The sequence below is a fragment of the Callithrix jacchus genome, chromosome 9 (genome assembly GCF_049354715.1).
Source record: "Callithrix jacchus isolate 240 chromosome 9, calJac240_pri, whole genome shotgun sequence".
Taxonomy (NCBI): domain Eukaryota; kingdom Metazoa; phylum Chordata; class Mammalia; order Primates; family Cebidae; genus Callithrix; species Callithrix jacchus.
In genome coordinates, this window is record NC_133510.1 from 79,425,825 (window position 1) to 79,447,353 (window position 21,529).

A 21,529-nucleotide genomic window follows, 5' to 3' on the forward strand; every position below is an offset into this window, starting at 1 on the left:
ATTGTACATTTTAGTTCTAGAATTGCTTGAGCACAGGAGTTCAAGACCAGCTTGAGCAACATGGTGAAACCCCATCTCTACTAAAAATACAAAGAAAAAAAGCCGAGCATGGTTGTGTGCGCCTGTGGTCCCAGCTACTTGGGAGACTGAGGTGGGAGGATTGCTTGAGCCCTGGGGGTGGAGGGTGCAGGGAGCTGTGATTGCGCCACCGCACTCCAGCCTCAGTGACAGAGTTGAGACTCTGTTTCAAAAAAGAAAAAAAAATTACGTGAACTATTTGTTATAAAATAGGCTTTGTCTTAGATGATTTTGTTCAGAGTGTGTCCTTGCTCTTTCCCGCATTGTGGAGGTCAGATCCCAGAGCAATCCCCTCTATAGGGAATATGAACCACTCCTCTTGTCTCTGTAGGTAGTGGACAGAGTTCAATAAGCCTGTGAGAGAATTCTCAACTTATACCTACATCTTAAATGTCACTGGTGAGGCCATGGTAATTACTCAGCTCTCCATATACCCTGGGTGGATGTCTGGTGGTATTGTAGGAAAAGCAACCTCCATAACTGGTTACCTTCCAATTGGACTGGGACTTGTGCTTTAGCCCAATTGGCCATTCCCTTCACCCTGACATTCCATAAGATACCCAAAAATACACATGACCACCGAAGCTGGAAAGATTTGACAAATTCTTTTAATCCCAATATATATGTTGACTCAATAGGAGTTTCTAGGGGGTGCCTAATGAATTTAAGGCCCCAAACCAAATTGCTGCTGGGTTTGAATGAGTACTTTTCTGGTGGTCACCTATTAATAAGAATATGAATTGGATTAACTGCATCTATTATAATCAACAGATTCATTAGCTATACTCGGGACACCCTCAAAGGGGTGACTAGCTAGTTAGATGCCACCAGCCAAAAGGCCTGGAAAAACAGGCTTGCACTAGACATGATACTAGCAGAAAAAAGGGGCATATGTGTTATGCTGGGTGGGAAATGTACTTTCATTCCCAAAAATACTGCCCAGATAGGATCATCTCAAAAGCTTTACACAGTTTGACAACTCTAGCCAACGAACTGGCAGAGAGTGCTGGAATTGATGACCCATTTATGGTTTGGCTAGAAGGTTGGTTTGGTAAATGGAAAGGCATAGTAGCTTCAATTCTTACATCTCTCATAATTGTGGCAGGAGTCTTAGCAGTGGGATGTTGTATTATCCCTTGTGTGAGGGGACTAGCACAGATATTAATTGAAACAGCGATTAATAAACCAATGCCCATGACTTACCAGCAAAATAACCTGCTACTATTAAAAACCAAATTAGACTCACTTTCCTATGAGGAAGATAGTAAATGACTTCTAGAGTGATTTGAGGACCAGAAGGGTTTAAATGAAAATCAGACCAAAGGAGGTAAATAGAAAAGAGAAGGGAATCTGTGAGAAAACATTTTAAATGGTCCATTTTCAAGGCATGATAAATATAAGCACTGACAGCCAGCCTGTGAATGTAGCAAACTGCATGGCTCATGTACCTAGAAGATCACAATAAGCGATTAGAATGTAGAGGAGGAGTCAGCCCATAAAAGGGAAGGAAGTTTCATTATTGGGAACTCATACTGAAATGTCGAAGACTAGAATATAACCTTATAAGGGAGACAATAAAAATTGAGCAACATCTGCGAAGATTGTAACTGGATAGTGCTCAACCAATGAGGAACTGGGGGAGGGACTTCTATTCTAGGAGATGCAGTAGCTGCCCTGGGTGTGCCTTCCTACCAGACACCTGATCTTGTAAGACAGCTATTAAAAGTCTCACTTTTGCTGTTCTTCGTGCCTCTGGAATCTATTCTTTGAGTTTAGATGGGTGAGCTGTTTCTCACACTGGGGCTTATATAACATCCTTTCTTCTTGATATTCTTCTAAATAATTTATATGCATCTTGTTACTGATTTTTGTATATTTATTATTTTTGAGCTTGTGTATATATTTTTTTTACTATCTGCCTTAAGAGTTTGGTGGGATAAGTGGTAATATAAAGAAAAATAAGCAACTGATTGAAATTATATTTCTGGTGTACTTTTCTCTTCCATGTAGTGATATTTTTTACATTCTTATAAGTAAGACATTTTAGAACTGTAAAATGGATTAGCAAAAGCTTTTGGAATATTGACTTTTAAAAGTAATATTCCATGTTGAGAAATAACATTTTAGTTTCCTAATATCAAAATAGGAATGAATTTTCTTTCAGTGTTATTTTTAGCTTTACATTTCTACTTAAATAATAACAACACCGTATTTTCTTTCTTTTCAAGATATGGAATATATGAACGCTGTCGAGAATTGGTAGAAGCAGGTTATGACGTACGGCAACCGGACAAAGAAAATGTTACACTCCTCCATTGGGCTGCCATCAATAACAGAATAGATTTAGTCAAGTATGTATTTTCTCTATTTTTAATTATTAGAACTTGACTTTTATTGTTACAAAATTAATGGAAGTAATTGTTATAAAAATTAATACTTTCTAAAATTTATGGCTTTTTTTTAAAAAATATTGCTTTTAACTTATATTGAATGCTATGTTAGCCAATTGTGTACTGAGTACTTTTCCATGTATATTTTCTTTGGTTTTTAATTCTTAATATAACCGTATATGAAATATAACAATTGTTACTGTCCTACTGATGGGGAAACTGAAGCACAGACAATTTAAATGTGCTACCCAGTGATGCACAGCTAACAAAATTTGAAGTCGGCGAGACCTGAACTCAGACAGTCTGATCTGGTGTTCACATTCTGAATGTAGATTCTGTGGAGGAAACAGCAAAAGGAAAGAAAGTTGAAATGATAATAGGTAATAATAATCTGATTTAACTGTTCACACCAGCATAAGTGATGAATACTTTGCATACTAAGTGTAAAATGATTTTTTTTCCATTACTGTTAATGTTTGTTTAGTTTTAATTAGTAGTTAATTAGAGTTATCCTGACTCGATTATCTTAAACAAGACTTAGTAAGTCTTGTTTAGTAGTCTTTGACACTTTGGACATAAACTATTTACAGAAAGATGTGAATTTTTTGTTTTTGTTTTTGAAATGAGTTCTTACTCTGTCATTCAGGTTAGAGTGTAGTGGTGCAGTCTTCGCATACTGCAACCTTGCCTCCCAGGCTCAAGTGATCCTCCCACCTCATACTCCCAAATAGCTTGGACCACAGGCAGATACTACCACACCAGATTAATTTTCTATATTTTTAGTAGATAAGGGGTTTTGCTATGTTGTCCAGGCTGGTCTCAAACTCCTGAGATCAGGCAGTTCAACTACCCTGGCCTCCCAAAGTGCTGGAATTAGAGGCATGAGCCTCCACGCCCAGCCAGCATGAACCTAAAATGAACTAAATGAAGTGCTTGCAGATGTTCAGTTAAGTGCAGCACCCAGAGTATAGAGACAAATCGGATATTAATACCAGGTAAAAGAATTCACCCTCTGAGTCCTAAGCAAAGATTAAGCAAGTAGTAACAACGGGATTGAACTCCATGAATTCATTTTCTTCCAGAGAGCATATTTCCATTTTCTTTGTTTCTTCTTTTCTTTCTTGTATCTCTTTTTCTGTATGTTTGGTATAGGTCTCCTGATTCTATTCTGTTTTTGTCTGAAAATGTTTTTATTTCATCTTAGTTTGTGAAGGAGATTTTCACATGGCATAGAAATTTAGGTTGGCAGGTTTTTTGTTGTTGTTGTTTGTTTGTAGAAAGTGATTTATTTAAAAAGAGAGAAACAGAAGGAGAGAGAAAGGAACAGCTAACTCTCACACTGAATGAGAGAATCCAGAAAGATGGAATCCAGGAGAGGAAAGCAACTTCCACACTGAGTAGAAGGGAATAGAGAGAGTGATGGAGTTTAGGAGAAGACAGGCTTCCATGAAAGAGTGTGGAAGGGGAGGTTGGCAGATTTTGTTTGATTTATTTTTGTTTTTCACCCATTGAAAAGATCATTTCACTGTTTTTCAGCTTCTTTCACTATTGAGAAATCCCTCTAAGTATTGCACGTTTGAAGGCTTTGTTTTCCTTTTTTCTGGCTGCTTTTATGATTTTTCTCTTTGTTTCTAATTTTCTGCAGTTTCCCAATGATATATCTAGGTGTGGATTTCTTTTTGTTTACCCTGAATGAGACTGCAAGAAATTCTAGATTCTGTGGATTGATGTTTTCATCAGTTCTGGAAACATCTCAGCCATTGTTTCTTCAAATATTGCTTCTGCCCCATTCTCTTTTTGCTTTCCTTCTGGACTCTACTTAAATGTATGTTAGACCTTTTCATTCTATAACCTGTGTCTCTTAACCCTCTTTTCTGTATGTTCTAGTCTTTTGTCTGTCTCATTTGGAGAATGTCTTCCAGTTCACTTACTCTTTATGTGTAATCTGTGTTTAAATTTATTCATTGTGTTCGTTTAAAAATTTTTATTTTTCAGTTTTAGAATTTTTATTGTTTTTTTGACAAACTTGTAAGTTGCTGAAATTTTCAATTTTGTCCTACATACTTGAACATAGTAAATATAGTTATAATCTGTATCTGAGAAAATAGCATCTGGAGTTTCTGTGGGTCTGTTTCTGTTATCTTGTTCCTTCATGTGCCTGATTATCCTTGCATATGTACTAGGTATTTGTTTGAAAAATTATTTGTTGAATAATTTGAGGTCAAACTTGCAAAGATTTCTATTTGTTTCGGACAGGCCCAGCTTTATTTAATTTCAAGGCTTTAGATTTTCTGGATCCTGCAGGTGGCTGAAGACCATACTAGCGCCAGGTTTACTTTTGGTTCTTCCTTAGTCCTATGCTACAGCTTGTTGGGATCTCACCTCTAATTTTGCTTTTGTCAGATTTGCTTTATTCCTGGCTGACACTTCTGAATCACCAAACTGTTTTTAGGGAAAATGGTATCCAAGCGTTTTGTAAATTCTTTGGGTTTTAGCCTGTTCTTACATCTTGGCCAGGTAAATGCTTTTAATTTTCTTAGGCTTTGCATTTTAGGAAGTGATTTTTTAAAAAATATATTTTATTGAGCTTTTTAAGATTGGTCTAAATTATCTAGCCTTCCACAGTCTGTACTTTTTAAAGTTAGTATTATTTTAGTCAAAATAGTACGTAAACAATTTGAAAAATCAAGGAGTGCTTAATGGCTTGCAATGAGAAATATCAATCTTTTATATCCCTTGGTGCTGTGCCCCATAATTAACTATTTTCAGTACTTTAGCTGTTTCTTTTAGTATTTATGCCTGTATTCTATATGTTGTTTATATTGCTATTTTTATGAAGTTATTTTCTTTGCACATAGAATAGCAAACACTTTTCTAATTTTTCATTTAATTTATATGTCTTCAAGATTTGTCATATCAGGACAAGTAGGACTGCATTATTCATTCTAAATATCTGTATAATATTGAGTTACATGGAGATATCTGAACTTTTGTAGTAATTTCCTTATTAATGGACACTTAAATTGATTCTTTTTTTCTCTGTTTCTTGGTGTTTTTGCTTCTATAAACAATGCTATAATTGGTATATTTTTCACATATTATTTTGCATATGTCCACTTACATCTGTAGAATTCTTAAAAGTATGAAAGAAAAATAGGAATTTTTAATTTTAATAATGCCAACTTCTGTTATTTCTTGATTTATTAGTTTTTAACGTTATATTTTATTCTTATATTTTAGGCTTATTAGATGACCTAGAGCACCTTACCACTAATACTTTTTCTTCTGTTTAGTATAGTTTTAGTTAAATCACTATGCAATGTTTAAATTGTTATAAGCATGCAAATCTTATGCACTATTAAGGCCAAAAGAGTCCTATAGTTGTCTGTTCTTTCCTGTAGAACTTTTGGTTTTGTCTGATGTAACAATTGCTTTCATTTTTAAAACTTTAATTTACTACATCGATACTTTCACTAATTCTTATACTCTAACACACTCTTAGTGTGCAAACAGTATCAGGTAAGAGGGGATGAGATCATTTCTAGATCTCCCCACCTTCTGCCTCAGCCCAAACTGCTCTTTAGGGCCTACATACAACTGTTGTCTTGAGACTTTCCTTTGACATCATCCTGGGAAGTTCCTTTGCTCCACTTTTTGTCTCTAGTTCTTGGATTTTAGGTTTTTGTCTTGGTTTGTTCCTTGGTTTAATATGATATACTTTTTGAAAGCTTTCTGAGATAGTGCTTTGGAGGTAAATATTTTGAAGTTAATACCTCTTCCTCCTTCACACCTTATTGGTTGTTTGGTTACATATAGACTTCTAGATTAAAATAGTTTCTTCAGAATTTTGAAGCATTACTCTGTTTTTTTTTTGTTTGCTTCGTGTGTTTGTGTATCTGTGTGTGTGTGTGTGTGTGTGTGTGTGTTTAACTTTTAAGTCCAGGGGTACATGTGCAGGTTTGTTATGTAGGTAAACTTGTGTCATGTTGGTTTGTTGTGTAGATTATTTCATCACTCAGGTATTAAGCCTATAAAGTGTTAAGTAGAGATGTGTGATCTCATTGTGATAAAAAAAATATATTTGTCTTGTTTTTAAAAATAAGTAAGGACATCTGAAGTGAAAAATGCAGACAAAAATCTTGGTCCTATCTGCCTTATAAATTGTTCCAAGCCCTTATATACTAGTGAGGTTACATAACAAAGCCCGCAAATTGTAGATTGGGTTAATAATTACAGTATCAACGGGTATATTTTAACTTCAGGCATAAGATAACAAGTTACTTTCCTAAAATAATGTGAAGTGTCTTTCCTAACAGTTATGTTACGTCATGATGTGCTCAAGGAACTTACTGCAAGCAGAGCAATTGGTTCACTTTTTAAAATGAGAAAATAAAGTTATCATATTTGAGAAGGGAGAACACCTTCACTCTAGCCTGGATTAAGTCTATATTCTTAGTCTTTTCAGATGAAAGTCTTTAATAATTTCTCAGCTTTTACCCTAATATGATAAAATAGAAATGATTAGGTCAGGCCCTTGTCTTTAGCAGTTATGGTTTTTTTTTTTTTTTTTGAGACGGAGTTTTGCTCTTGTTGGAGTGCAATGGCGCGATCTTGTCTCACCACAACCTCCGCTTCCTGGGTTCAGGCATTTCTCCTGCCTCAGCCTCCTGAGTAGCTGAGATTACAGGCACGTGCCACCGTGCCCAGCTAATTTTTTGTATTTTTAGTAGAGGCGGGGTTTCACCATGTTGACCAGGATGGTCTCGATCTCTTGACCTCGTGATCCACCCGCCTTGGCCTCCCAAAGTGCTGGGATTACAGGCGTGAGTCACTGTGCCTGGCCCAAGGTTCTTAATTAATAATAGTTAATAATAATTGTATCTGATTTCAGTTTGATTCCAAGTCAAGGCTTTATTAAAAAATATAGGGCTTACTGGAAAATATGGAGCTTATAATTTTCTGAGAACATACTATGTGTGTGGTTTATTTTTCTTCCTTGGGAACACTTAAGATTTATTTTTTTCTTTTTTCTTTAGAGACAGAGTCTCTCTCTGTTGCCCACGCTGGAGTGCAGTGGCATGATCTCGGCTCACTGCAACCCCTGCCTCCCAGGTTCAAGCGATTCTCCTGCCTCAGCCTCCTGAGGAGCTGGGACTACAGGTGTCCGCTACTACGTTCAGCTAATTTTTGTATTTTTAGTACAGACAGGGTTTCACCATGTTGGCTAGACTGGTCTCAAACTCCTGACCTCAAATGATCTGCCTGTCTTGGCTCTCCAAAATGCTGGGATTATAAGTGTGAGTCACCATGCCTGGCTGATTTTTTTCTTTATTCCTGACTTTGTGAAAGTTTACTGTGCATTGATTTTTTTTTTCCCCAAATTTAGTTCATAGACATTGAGCATTCATTGGCCACTTTTAATCTGGAAACTTGCCTAATAGTTCAGGGATTATTCTCGTACTTTTCCTTCAAAAGTGCCTTGCCTTCATTTTCTCTGTTCTTTTAGGAACTGTTGTTTGTCAGACGAATGAACCAGATTGATTCTCATTTCCTTCCATTTTTTCCAACTACCTTTTAGCTGCCTATAAAGCCATGTACCTTTGGGGAGATTTTCTTAATGTATCTTCTAATTCTACTATTGACTTTCTAGTTTTATCTACCACATTTTTAATTTTCAAGCATTCTTTCTGAATCTCTTTCATTTTTCCATAGTATCCATGTTCTTGTATCATGGATATATTCTCTTATTTTTTAGGAGATATTAACTAATTTTTAAAAAGTTTTCTTTACATTTCAGTCTCTTTAGTTTGGGCTTCTTCTGTTTATTTTGGTCTCTTGAAATTTTCCTTAATTACTTGGTTATATTTGACCATTCACATTTAGGACCGAGACATAACAAAGTTGGTTGGAAGTCATGAGACTTAGAGAGGTCTGCAATAGGAGTCTCCCAAATACCAGTTTCTGGAGCTTTTCAGTTCTGGGCTATTCGGTTTCTTTTCGAGAAGAGTCTTCTAATCTCTTTCTGGGAAGGGCTGTGTACCTGTCTGGCTGCTAGCTAACTACCTGAGTAAAGAAAGGAGTCTGGGGTTCTTATTCACCATTTACACTTTCACTGAATTGCTACATTTTCAGTGCAGTGTCTTACTGTTCTCTAATTTAATTCCTGAGTCTCAAACTTTGATGGTAAAGGTGCACTAAGCATACCTCTTGGCAAATGCTGAATGGTTGTATGTTAAAATTAACATGGGACCGACACTGAAGTCAGAAATTGCCATCTTATAATGTGTAGGGACACAAGAAGGAATCTGAACTTTAAGAGTTTGAATTTTAACTACAATCCTATTACAAACTTGAGTAGCAACATCTTAAGATTTAACATTATGGTGTACAAAGAAAATGTTCTAACATTGTCAGCTGCATGATTGTTTCCATGTCGGTAAAACACTTATTTGTGATGCAGTGGGAATAAATGCTAGAAAACACAATTTTTGTGCAATGTGTTTATATTGACTTTCAATCATGTTGTTTCTGTTTATAGCCCAGGTACTTACTACTTTCTTTGGAGGCAACAATTATGTCTAATTCCTTTGCCTTTTCAGTTTTTGTAATATTCTGGCTTACTTTTCATCAGTGTCCCCTCTAGAGATGTTTGAGCTTTAGCTGTTTGGTTTTTATCTTTCAAATATTTGTTGGTATTAGTTGTTCATTGGTAGTCTCTTCTGAAAACCTAGGATCATTAATACCTGCCAGAACATTGTTTGATAATGACCTTCTTAACAATATATTGAACAGAGAGGCTCAAGATTAAAATAAAGAGTTGTTCAATCTCAGAAATTTGTAGTTTTGAGCTAGGGTCTTATAACTATAAGAAATAACATGTTATAAAAGTACAGTACTGCTAAGTTTACAGTGAAAAGGTAATAGAAGTTATTCTTTTTTTTAGTATACAGAAAAGTTCCCTCTCCTTGTGGAAAAAAAAAAGTTGTGCTTTAGAATCAGTTTGGAAATTGCTCATTGACATAGACCTAGTGATGATTTAAACTGTGCCTCATGTCAGTAAAAAGGAATCTCAGGAACAATTGACTATAGAGAAGGGAATGAAATTGCTTCTCTTTGGGGTCTAGCCTATATATTCTCAAAGAACATTTTCAGCATTGTATAATGTTTACCAAGTATCTTAGAAACTGATTCAGGAAAAATTAAATGTTTGAGTTAGTAATAGTTTAATATTCTGGAAATATTTTGTTAGGTTACTTTGAACCATTTTGCATGAAAGAGTGGAATTGGGCCCTTCATTGCATAATGCTTTAAAAGCACCAATTTAACAAATACTTATTTGCAGCCACAAATTTCTGAATTAAGCATGTAAGCATGAATAATCACAGGTTTAAAGCCATGTACATTAAAAATAAATGTATTAGTGATCTAGAGCAATAATCACTTAGAACCGTTTAAGAGAATACATATGTCAAGTATTCGATGTCATATGCCTTAGAATCATTTACATTCAGGATTTACTGCATTATTATTCACAAAGAAAGCATTGTAATAAGCAGCTAGATCTTGTTCACTTCAGAAGTTATTAAGATGTTATGACTGCAGGGTACAGTCGCTCACTCCTGTAATCCCAGTACTTTGGGAGGCCAAGGTAGGAGGATCATTTGAGTCCAAGAGTTTGAGACCCGTCTGGGCAACATAGTGGCATGCACTCGCGTGCGTGCTCTCTCTGTCTCTCTGTCTCTCTCTCTCTCTCTCTCTCTCTCTCTCTCTCTCAAAAGAGTATAATGTTAATATTAAGCTTACTAAGCTAATATTAAAGTTCCTATTTCTTTTTAAAGCAACATGGCTTTAAAGGTATGACAAATAAGACATAATAAAGAACCTTTATGTTATATGTATACTACTTGATTTAATCTACAGTAATCTTAAGGAAAGTAAGATTTAAAAAGGTGAGCTACCCAAGGTAGACCATGTCTTGCCTATATTCTACAACTATTCTAATTTCAAGATTCTATATGCTGCTATTTAGATCTTTGTGATTCTTTGACTACCTTCTTTTTTACATGACTTTTTTGGCATTTGTATTCCTTTTTTGTAACTTAAAATTATTTTTCTTTTCTTTCTTATTCTAGAACAAAAGAAAATGATGTATTTGATTAAAAAATTATGCTAAATTTTTTTTTAAACAATTGCAAAAGATTATTTTCAGAGGTTCAAACTAATGTGAGATCTGAAATGGAAAATATGTATTTACTTATTTTTCACATAATTTGTTGAAAATGAAAGTTATTTAAATTATTATAACTTTTGTCTTATAGATACTATATTTCGAAAGGTGCTATTGTGGATCAACTTGGAGGAGACCTGAATTCAACGCCATTGCACTGGGCTACAAGGTTTAATTTGCTTCTGGATTTTTTTTCCCTTTGGTTTCTTTATGAGTATTCAAATAAACAACTTTGAAAAAATGGTATAGTAAAATGAATGGGAGAACTTATTATGCCATTGGTTAATATCATTAATATGCTAATGTTTTATTGTGAAATATTACCCGTAAAGAAGCAAAAGCTTATTGTCCAAAGTTTCCCTGGCCATGCTGATTTTAATTCAGTTAGTTATAAGATTGGGTTAACTTTGGATTTCTAAATGTAGTATTTTTGCAGCCTACATATATTTATAACGAAACAATTAGCTCATTTCTTGGATGATTAAGATAATATTAGAATGGAGATAATAGAATATAGTAATTATTTACTATATATTTAAGTAAGTTATGAGTACCTCCATACATTTTCAGGCTGTTAATCCAGTTAAGACTTTTAAGGACCAAAAAATTTTAAATGTGTTTTGACATGTATCTATTTTAAAATAACTTTTAAAAATACATATGTAATCTTTCCACCGTTACCTTATTTAAAAAAGCTCTTTCCAGAGGATCCTGTTTGAAATAACTTTATATATCTAAGTATTTATTCTCTTATGTTTTAGACAAGGCCATCTATCCATGGTTGTACAACTAATGAAATATGGTGCAGATCCTTCGTTAATTGATGGGGAAGGATGTAGCTGTATTCATCTGGCTGCTCAGTTTGGACATACCTCAATTGTTGCTTATCTCATAGCAAAAGGACAGGTAAAAAAAAAATCTCAGTAGTGTGGCTTTTAATCAGAAGTTCTTCATAGTTTAAATACCTAGTATTATTGGTGTTGCATGTGTAACAGCATGGCGATAAATAATACTTTCTGGTAGATGAAGAACATAAATATAGTTAGTTTGATATGGGGATATTTAATGCACCTAACATAAAAGTCAGCATGAAAATCATGAACTCGATAATGATTAAGTTGAGTGTTTTATTTCCAAGAGTAAGGGAAATAAAGCTCAGAAATTAAGAGAGAAAATTTAAGTATTTATTTTTTCCTTTTTTTGAATATATCATCTGAATCCATCTAAACTTTTTTGAACATATTTATTGGTTATTTTCCATATTAAATATCTCTTGAGGATACATTCTTTAAGATCAGTTTCTGTTGTATAAGATAATGCCGCTTCTTACTTGTCAGAAAAACATCATATTTTAAGTGTTCATTCCAGATTTTTCTTGAATGCTCAGTGATCATAATCACATTAAATGTTACCAGTTTATATAATCATGTTTTTGTAATAAATATATTTTGTTAAAAGTAATGTCACCCAGTTTTTCTTTGATGTGTTTTTTCTGGTTATATTTGAACATTAGTTTTATAAGTAAGGATCTCATCACAAGAATAACTAAGATAAATGTATTTAATTTGTTGCTATCAACATATATTTATTGTTATTTTAATTTAAAATTCTATGTGGATTTAGAATTTGAATACCCTTTCATTTAATGAAGGCTTTACAGTAGTATTTGGTAGTCTCAGCAATGGCAGTTGTGTTATGCATTATAGTTTAGGAAAAGAGGCATAGACTGATTAAGTTAATTACTGGAAGGGGAGGGAGATTATTATCTATTATGTGTTTAAAAACTACCCCCAAAATCTAATGGCTTAAGAACAATACCAAACAATTATTACATTTCACACTTTTGTGGGCTTGGCTAGATGGTTTTTCTCCTTGGCTCCTGAAAGGGCTGGTGGGTGCAGTCATCTGGGGTCTTGACTGAGCTGGAAGATTGGCTCACATATCTTGTGCCTTGATAGGAATAGCTACAACTGCTTAACTGGGAGATTGGGGCCGCTAGGCCTCTTTCTTTCTCCACATAGTGTCAGAACTTCTACTTTTCCATACCAGTCCATGTGGTCTTTCCAGCAGGAGAACTAGACTTCTTACATATTGGCTCAGAGCTCCTAAAAGAACAAAAGTAGAAGCTGTTCAGCCTTTTTAAGTCTTAGGTCTTGGACTGACACAACATTTCTTCTCCATTCTGTCAGTTAAAGTGAGTTAACCAGGCTATAATCACGATGGAAAGGGACAACACAAGGGTGTGAATACCAAGAGGCCAGGTTTATGGGGGACCATCTCTGGAGAGCACCTGCTATAGGGAATTATTCTTATTCTGCAGTTTTTCTAGAACAAAGGTTGAAGCAGTAAATAAATTGTGCCGTCGCACATCACAAGGTCTTCATGGCCTTCCATATTGCAGATATAAATCTACACTACCCATTCATTTTTTTTCCTTTCAGTTTTTAACTGGGAAAGAAAGGTGGTGTAAGTTTTTGAGTCTTCATGTTCTTTTTTTTTAGCTTATTGATTTTGGAGTTTGGATGATTTCACTAATCTTTTAAAGCTCTAGTATAGTATATAGGCTGTAAAATTCTCAAAGGGCATGATTTCTACCTGTCTCAGTGTTTTTGGTACAAAAAATGCATGATGATGATGATGATAAATGTTTGAGAAATAGTTTTCCATAAGTAAAATTTGTTTCTACACACAAAGATAATACATGTCTATGTGAAATGTTTAAACATAATAGGAGAATATGACTTAGAAGATGAAATCTCACCTCTCCCCTTGGCCATCTGCCCAACTGAGGTTACTTCCTTTAATATTTAGTATATATTTTCCAAGATTTTATTCCATGTATGGATGAAGCATCTGTAATCTGAAAATCCGGAATGCTCCGAAATCCAAAATGTTTTGAATGCCAGCATGATGCCACAAGTGGAAAATTCTACCCCTGACACCTTTGCTTTTTGATGGTTCATTGTACACCAACTTTGTTTTATGTACAAAATTATTTAAAATATCGAGTGAAATTACCTTCAGGCTGTATGTATAAGGTGTGTATGAATTTCACATTTAGACTTTGGTCCCATTCCAAAGATCTTATCATGCAGATATTCTATCATCTGAAAAAAACCACATATTCAAACACTTCTGGTCTCAAGCATTTTAGATAAAGGATACTTAACATGTATACACTAATATATTGTGAAAGACACTCTTCCAACGTGCATTGCGTCATACTGCTAGGGCCCAAAGTTTTCTCTGTGCTGGAGAGCACTGTGCAGCTTAGTACCTGGATACTTCTTGAGCTTCACTTCTGCCATCTCCTGGTCATCAGTCTTCTTTAACCACGATAGTTCTTTTGCTGTTTTTTCAGCAACTCTGACATGCTGTTGTCTGAAGGCCTTTTTCTTGCTCTTCCTTCTACTGGTGTATTCTTTCTTCACTTAGTCACACAGTTCTCTTTCTCTCTTACTTCAGTCAGATGGTTGCTCAAATTTTATTAGTTCTGATTACATAGTTCCTAATTTATAAGCAGTAATAAATGATCATATTTCAATTTATTCTTCCCTTTCTCTTTGACTGACTTTAGTCAATAATAATTGTTTTTGTTAATGTTAACTATGTTCTGATAAATTTTTACTACATTTCTATTACTTGATTATTCAGCTTTAGACAAGAATTTTCTTTGATTCATGGCTATTACAGATGAGGCTCTCAGCATACTTTCATTTCAACCTTTTTCCATTTCACTTTTTTTTATTAATTATATCAGTTTTACATTGTTAGGGTATATAGCGTTTCCATTCAGTTTTGTCATTCTATTCTTCACAATTGTTTTGTTTTAGTTATATTGTTAAATATATTCAGTGCTCACTACCAATTCTTTTGGATGATTTTCAGGAGAAAAAGGGGAAAATGCTAAGTTATGGAGCCCTGTTGATCATGGAATTCCCATAAGCTTTTGATCTGGGCTTGTTAATTCTTCCTAATAGAGAATACCCATACGTCCAGGCTGAACTTGGAAAAGAAGTACCAAGTTTTAAATCCTGACCCAAAGAGAGAAAAGGTTGAATTTCATTTTTCTTTTAGTATTCTAGAGATGTGCCATGATTTTACATTTTTTTATTTATTGATATTTTTAATACTATCATTTTTTAAAAGGATATGAAAAGACAACTAAGAAGAAGAAGAAACTTAAACCTAAGAATTTACATGCTTGCTTTAATTAGACCTGAATTTGGTTGAGCTTTCTTGAAACTATGGCAATTAGGAGTAAAAGAAGAAAAAATACTTACTTCTCGTATAAGAAATAAGGAAGTTTGTTGTTTCTTCAGAAAACATTTTTCTTAAGTCACGGGATTATTTTGAAAAGTGAACTTGCATATTGGAAATGTTGAGTGAGGTTGCAGAAGATATTCCTGATAACACTATTAAAGTAAATCCAGAAATGGGTTTGTAATGGATAAGGCATGACATTCTATTACAGTATGCATAATGAGGGGCTAAAACTAGTGACATCTAAGGAAATGCCTTAGTTATATAATGTAGTGGTTCTCAGCTTTTTTTCTGCTTCAGTATGCTTGGATAATGTTCACATTTGAGACCTATTCCCATCGCTAACAGTGGCTCACAGAGAACTGCTGCATAGAGATAGACAGTGTTTTACAATGTACTTACCATAACTATCTCCTCTCTCCACTGATTGGTAAAATAGGTAAGACAACTTGGATTAGACTGCTTGCTTAATATAATTCAGGAATGGGAGATGGGGTAGGGAAGAAGAAGAAACAATATTTATCAAATATACATTATGTTCTCAGCTATTGAGTGGATGCTTTGTACACATTACTTAATCTTCACAGAAGTCTTATGAAGTTATTTGTATTCACATTTTTTAATGAGGAAGTTAAGACTAAGAGTTAAAGTAGTTTAGCCTAGAGTTTCATAGTAATTATGTGGTGGAGCTAGAAAGTCAAAACCATGTCTATCTTATTCTAAAGCCAAGCCTAGAAGAGTAGATAGGCAAGCATGTCTTTTCCTTTAACAAATGGTTTTGGATCATGTACTCTGCTGGGCACTAAGAATACGAAGATGGATTTGAGGTCATTTTTATTTTCAAAATATTCCAGGTTAATGAGACAGATGTTTCAGGCATAGAGGATAATCAGTTCACAATGGAGTGAGTTAGGAAGGGTCGTTTCAGAGCAGTGAAACTGATAGAGTCCTGATACACCAGAAAGTCTTGCACTAGGGGAGATAGATTACTAGGAAAGAGTTTTGGTTTAATAGGTAGGAATTTTAATTATAATTTGCTAAAAACTAAGCAAAAGTGGGGAAAAGATGGTGTCAGGAAAGCAAAAAACTGAGTAGAATAATAATGATTTTTTACATGATTTGACTGGGAATAGTATTTATACATATTTGCAATAATACATATCAAATATTAAATGTTTATGTAACCAGAATTACAATAGATCTCTTGATAGGAAAGAATAGGAAAGGTGCGTGTTTGTGATGTAGCAGAGAGGAAAGAGAAAAATTCACATTTTTTATATCAGGGGGTCTCAAAATAATGCCTGAAACTGAAAAATCAAGAAATAGCAATTCAGACATCTTCTTTAAAGATACGGAGGTAAATACCAAAATAATGAGCCAAAAAATGGTGAAAATGGTGGGAAGTAAGGTAGGGGATTACTTTAATGTGTTGCTTTTTCCCCACAAACTGCAAATTATTTAACTCTAAAAATATACATGTATAACAATAAAATACAAAGAAATAAAAATTTGAGTATATTAAAATGCCAGTTCTTTTTATTTTTCTGTTTTGAAATTCCTTGGAATAAACAGTTTTGTTATTCTGTCTTATCATGAATAAGTATAAACAAGTTTTTCAGAAACTCCAGTCACTTATATAAATGTAAAACATTGAAGGGCTGATTAAAACATCTTAAAAGGGAAGACTGTAAAGCACGATATATGTTAACTAGAGTATACAGTGGCAAGAATTTTATTTTAAAGTTAAGAAAGAGAAGGTTTCATACATTTTCCTTGATTGAGTAGTATTATATTAGCTTCTCCTATTATGTGTAGATTTGATTTTTCCAAGCAAACTTGGTTAGGAACTTATAATTTAATTGTCTGACTTTTTTCTTTTTACTCTTTCAGGATGTAGATATGATGGATCAGAATGGAATGACACCTTTAATGTGGGCAGCATATAGAACACATAGGTATGTAACAACTATAAAAATCTTATTCAGGCCTTTTCAGCATAAGTAAGAGAGAGGAAAAAGCAGTTAATATTATACTCACTAATATTTACAATTTTTATTATGACTATGTAGTATATAGAAATTACCTCTTTGGATGTTTTGGTATCTCTGTGTTATCTCTGCCTCAGTGATTAAAGCTTCCTTAATCTATTTCTCTTTTAACAATTTCTAAGAATGGAAGTTGTTATCTTTTTTAAAAAAGTAATGCATTTTGTTCATGTGACTTAAATATTGACAAGTTTAATGTATTAATTAGTAAGTTGTCTTAGATTGCTTTTGGAAGACTCCAAATTTAAATTTTAAAAAAATTTAATTCTTTAATTGTATTAATGACATCCATTTCTAGGTCAAAAAGAAAATATCAGGACTAAGTCACTTATTCCCTGAAACTATTAATATATTACTTTATATCATGTTGTACATACTTAATACTTCATATTAGAATATTGTAAGTTAAGTAGGTTAGAAGTATTCCAAAATGGAATATTACTGTAACCATAATCAGTTTAGTATCTGTAATGATTTCTATAATTGAAATTAGGGTTGTTGTTGTTGTTTGTTTGTTTGTTTTTTTTCCTTTTCAGTGTGGATCCAACTAGATTGCTTTTAACATTCAATGTTTCAGTTAACCTTGGTGACAAGTATCACAAAAACACTGCTCTGCATTGGGCAGTACTAGCAGGGAATACCACAGTCATTAGTCTTCTTCTGGAAGCTGGAGCTAATGTTGATGCCCAGAATATCAAGGTATAAAAATATTCTGTATTGATAATACTGTATGAATTGTAGCTAATAATATATGAATTCCATAAAACAAGTTTTTCATAGACTATTAGAGTTGAAAGAAACTTTCCATACAGGTTTACAGTTAAACTACATTATGCATAATAAATTTTAATACTTCTTTGACTTGGTTATTTTATTGTCTTAATTTTTTTTTAAAGGTCAAGAGATTTAAATTTGATAAATGCCTTTATGGTGTTTATAGGAGAATCTCTGCCCCACCATGGTGGACTAATCCAGGAAAAGTTACAAAATTATATAAGAGCCAAGCACAATTAACATATACATTCTAAGCATTTAGAAATCAGTAAACATTTTATTAATACATGCAATAAGATTCTATTGCTAGTCTTAAATTTTGGTTATTTCTTTTCATTTTTAAAGCTTCAGGATCCACCATGTCTTTTAGCAACGAACTCTTGCTATGAAAATACTTTAAATATCATCTTTTAATAATGTGCATTCATAAGTATACGCATTGACAAATGTTATTTAATTTTGGCTATAATTTATAGTATTTTCTGAGTTATGTTTCTTAAATTTCTAAGAGATACGTACTAATTAAATATGAAGGGGGTTCAAGGCACATACTAATCTAGAATGGCCAATCAAAAAGTAGGTTATCTCCTGCTGGATCAGGGTATCTCTTTATGTTCCAATGAATAGTTAGATCTTCCTTGATTCAGTTACTTTAAGAAAATAAAATAGCTTAGACTAGTATTATGGAGCATAATTTATTAAGCTTATCTATTTTTAGAAATAGTGTAATTAAAACATTAAAAGTAAATTAATATTGGAAACTGTAAGATATTGATAAAATCATATTTTTAAATTTCCTTTTAAAAAATTTTCAAGTCCTCTTGTTCCTCACCAAAGTGATCAGAATAGTTCTGTATCTGCCACTAAACACAGAGAAAGAAGAAAGTCAGCATATCATAGTGCCTGACATGCGATGGGCACTCTAGGTGTTTACTGACTGAGTAAATGAAGATTTATGTATTTTTGAGTTTTACTTAAGGTAGTTTTCATGACTCTGCTAGGATACCTCTCTGCCACTTCAGAAATTTTAGAGAGAAATTTTTGCTTTTCCACATGTTTTTAAATAGGATGTTCTTAAAAGTTTGTGGAATGATTAAATTAGCTGACCCCAGGTCTGAAGGTTAAGAAAGGAGAAGTTTGACTAAACTTGATCATTATACCTATAAGAAAATTACTTGAGATTACCTCATGTTTTATTACCTGGATTAGTTTAGAGTGTTACTACTCTTTTTCTTTTTGCTATCAGACAGCCACTCCCAAGGTGATCATGCATGAGGAATACATTTAAAGATACTTAGCATTATTGAAAAAACAGTATTAATTTTAGTTTGGCAAATGGAAAGAACTCTGTAGATCTTCTGCCAACAGCTGTATCAGTAGTATACTGAAATTGCAGTAATACCAAAGAATTATGATAATAAGATGACTCCACAGTTCTGGAGTTTCAAACTAGTAGTGTATATTTTAAGAGCTTTTAAAAGTATATTTTCTGTTCATATAAAATTAGGTTAAATTTAGTCACAGTCATTAGGATTTGAGGTATGGTTTTAAATTCAATGTAGTATTGAATGGTTTCAAGTAAATAATGGAGACTTGTACTTCTCATTAGCCATTGCATAAATCTTTAAGTCTTAGGAATAATCTACAGCAAATTTCAACAAAAAGTTGATGGTAAGAGTAGAGATGTTTACAATTACTTAAATGATTCTGAACCTTGTATTTTTAATGTTTTCAGGTTCAGGCACAAGAGTTATATGGTACCAAGAAACCATGAAATGGAATATAGCTTCCTTAACTAGTGTAGTTCATGTGAATACTTTCCAGAGTCTACAGTGTCTATAACTGAGCTAATTATTGTACCTTAGAATTTTTATTTAAATTCATTTTTTTTTTCTAGTTACTTTCTTTTTATTAATGTTGTAACTTTATCTGTCACATGTAATCAAGGTTGGCTATTGGCAAAAAAATTTTTCATGTAATTCCCTGGTAGCTTCTGGAGTGATAGTACTTAAAGAAAATAAAGTCTAAGGAATTATTGTATTTGTTCAGGGAACATTTATACTTTCAGGAGAAAAATTATCTTTATATCTACACTGGTGACAAAGTAGATTTTTGTTTTAAAATGCACTTTGTATGTAATTAAAAAGATGAAATGAATATAAAATACCTTTTTTAAAAATGGGGATCTGCCTCAAAGGCATTCCCAACATACTTAAGTCTTATCATCATCTTCTAATAGAAACCATGTATTCATTTATTCAGCAAATTCTAGTTTAGTGGCAGGTGGTGGGAGACACATTGTTCAAAACAAATAAGGTCCCTATTCTTTCAGAACATACATTCTATTGAGGAAACAGCCAATAAGTGAAAAATAATAAAAGGCAAATGAGGTAGAGTGACTGGGATGGAAAGACCACATCAGGTGAGAGTGATTTGGGAATGCCTCTGAGGAGACGACATTTGCTTTCAGAATTATGTGATGAGAAGGGATCAGTTATACAGAGATATGTGGGAAAAAACTTTCCGTGTAGAGGGACATGCAAGTGCAAGGCCCTAAACAGGAATAAGATTGCCATGTTTGAGGTGCAGAAATAAGGACAGTGTGGCCAGAGTACAGTGAGCAAGATGGTGAAGTCACTTGAGAAAGGCAGATGCTGTATCATGCAGTGCCATGATAAGGAGCTTTAATTGTATTCTCAGTCATGGGAAGCAGTTGAAAGGATTTATGTAGGCCGATTATATGATCTGCTTTTTAAAAATATTTTTTTAAACATTATGTTGGTTGATGTAGGCAGAATGCGTTGAAGAGTTAAGAAAATAGGAGAGATGGAGATAGTTAGACTGTTGTGAAGGATCAGGGAAGTGATAATGTTAGCTTAGCCTAGGATCAGAGGAGTAGAGGTAGAGAGAAATGACTGGATTTGGAGATGGTATTTTAAAAGTAGAAATAAGAAGGTAGGTTAGTTATGGGGATGAAAGAAACTGCCATTGATGACTTAGGTTTTGTTTTGAGTAGCTGAGCGTCTTGTGATATCAAATGTTGAGATTATGAAGACTGAAGGAGAAGTACTTTTTGGGGTGAAGGTGATAGGAATTGGTTCTATTTGGTAATATTTAATTTGAAGTGGTGCCTTTTAGCTGTGTGAACTATTAAGCTAATTAAGGAAACTTAAATTGCTGCCAGTTTTGAAAAGGAAACATTTATTTAAAAAAATACATAGAATATTTTTCCAGGAATTTAACCAAATTTATTTACGCCTATGCATTTTTCCCTTTTTAAGTCTTAGAAACAGCCTTGTTGATAATAATGAATTATAGCAATAAGATATAGCCCGCAAATCTGGCTATGGCTTTTATAGCTGTAAAAAGTTATCTCTTTCAAAGAATATGAAAAATTATGCTTTGTGTTATAATAATTCTATAACTATTAGTTGATCCCCCCTTTCCCTAAAATACCTATTTTCTGTATACGATAAAGTTTCTGAGAAATCTTACTTTATATTAACTAGAGATTTACCTTTACATATTAGTTATTTCAGTAAGGAATTCAGTTCTTTTCATATATAAGCAAATGTTCCTTTATCAAAATAAGATAGAACTTATTTTAAAGACAATTTATATTAAATGATAGGTAACTTTAAAATTGCTGTTTTCATCTTTAGAAGGATCAAGCTGTATACCCTCGGTTTTTTTTTAATCTGGAATCCCCCACCCCAGTGGACTTTGGTTGGGGGAGGTAATGGGTCCATGGA

The 21,529-nt window shown here is 33.5% G+C and overlaps 1 protein-coding gene across 3 annotated transcripts in view; it reads left to right on the forward strand.

The window, feature by feature from the left end:
* Positions 1-21,529, forward strand: part of ZDHHC17 (zDHHC palmitoyltransferase 17) — a 92,592-nt gene that overhangs the window by 35,491 nt on the left and 35,572 nt on the right. For all 3 annotated transcript variants that reach the window (XM_002752805.6, XM_017976226.4, XM_054238641.2), the window contains 5 exons: positions 2,307-2,429; positions 10,787-10,864; positions 11,457-11,601; positions 16,849-16,913; positions 17,540-17,702. In XM_002752805.6, coding sequence (XP_002752851.5) covers positions 2,307-2,429; positions 10,787-10,864; positions 11,457-11,601; positions 16,849-16,913; positions 17,540-17,702 — 574 coding nt within the window. The remainder of the gene's footprint in view (positions 1-2,306; positions 2,430-10,786; positions 10,865-11,456; positions 11,602-16,848; positions 16,914-17,539; positions 17,703-21,529) is intronic.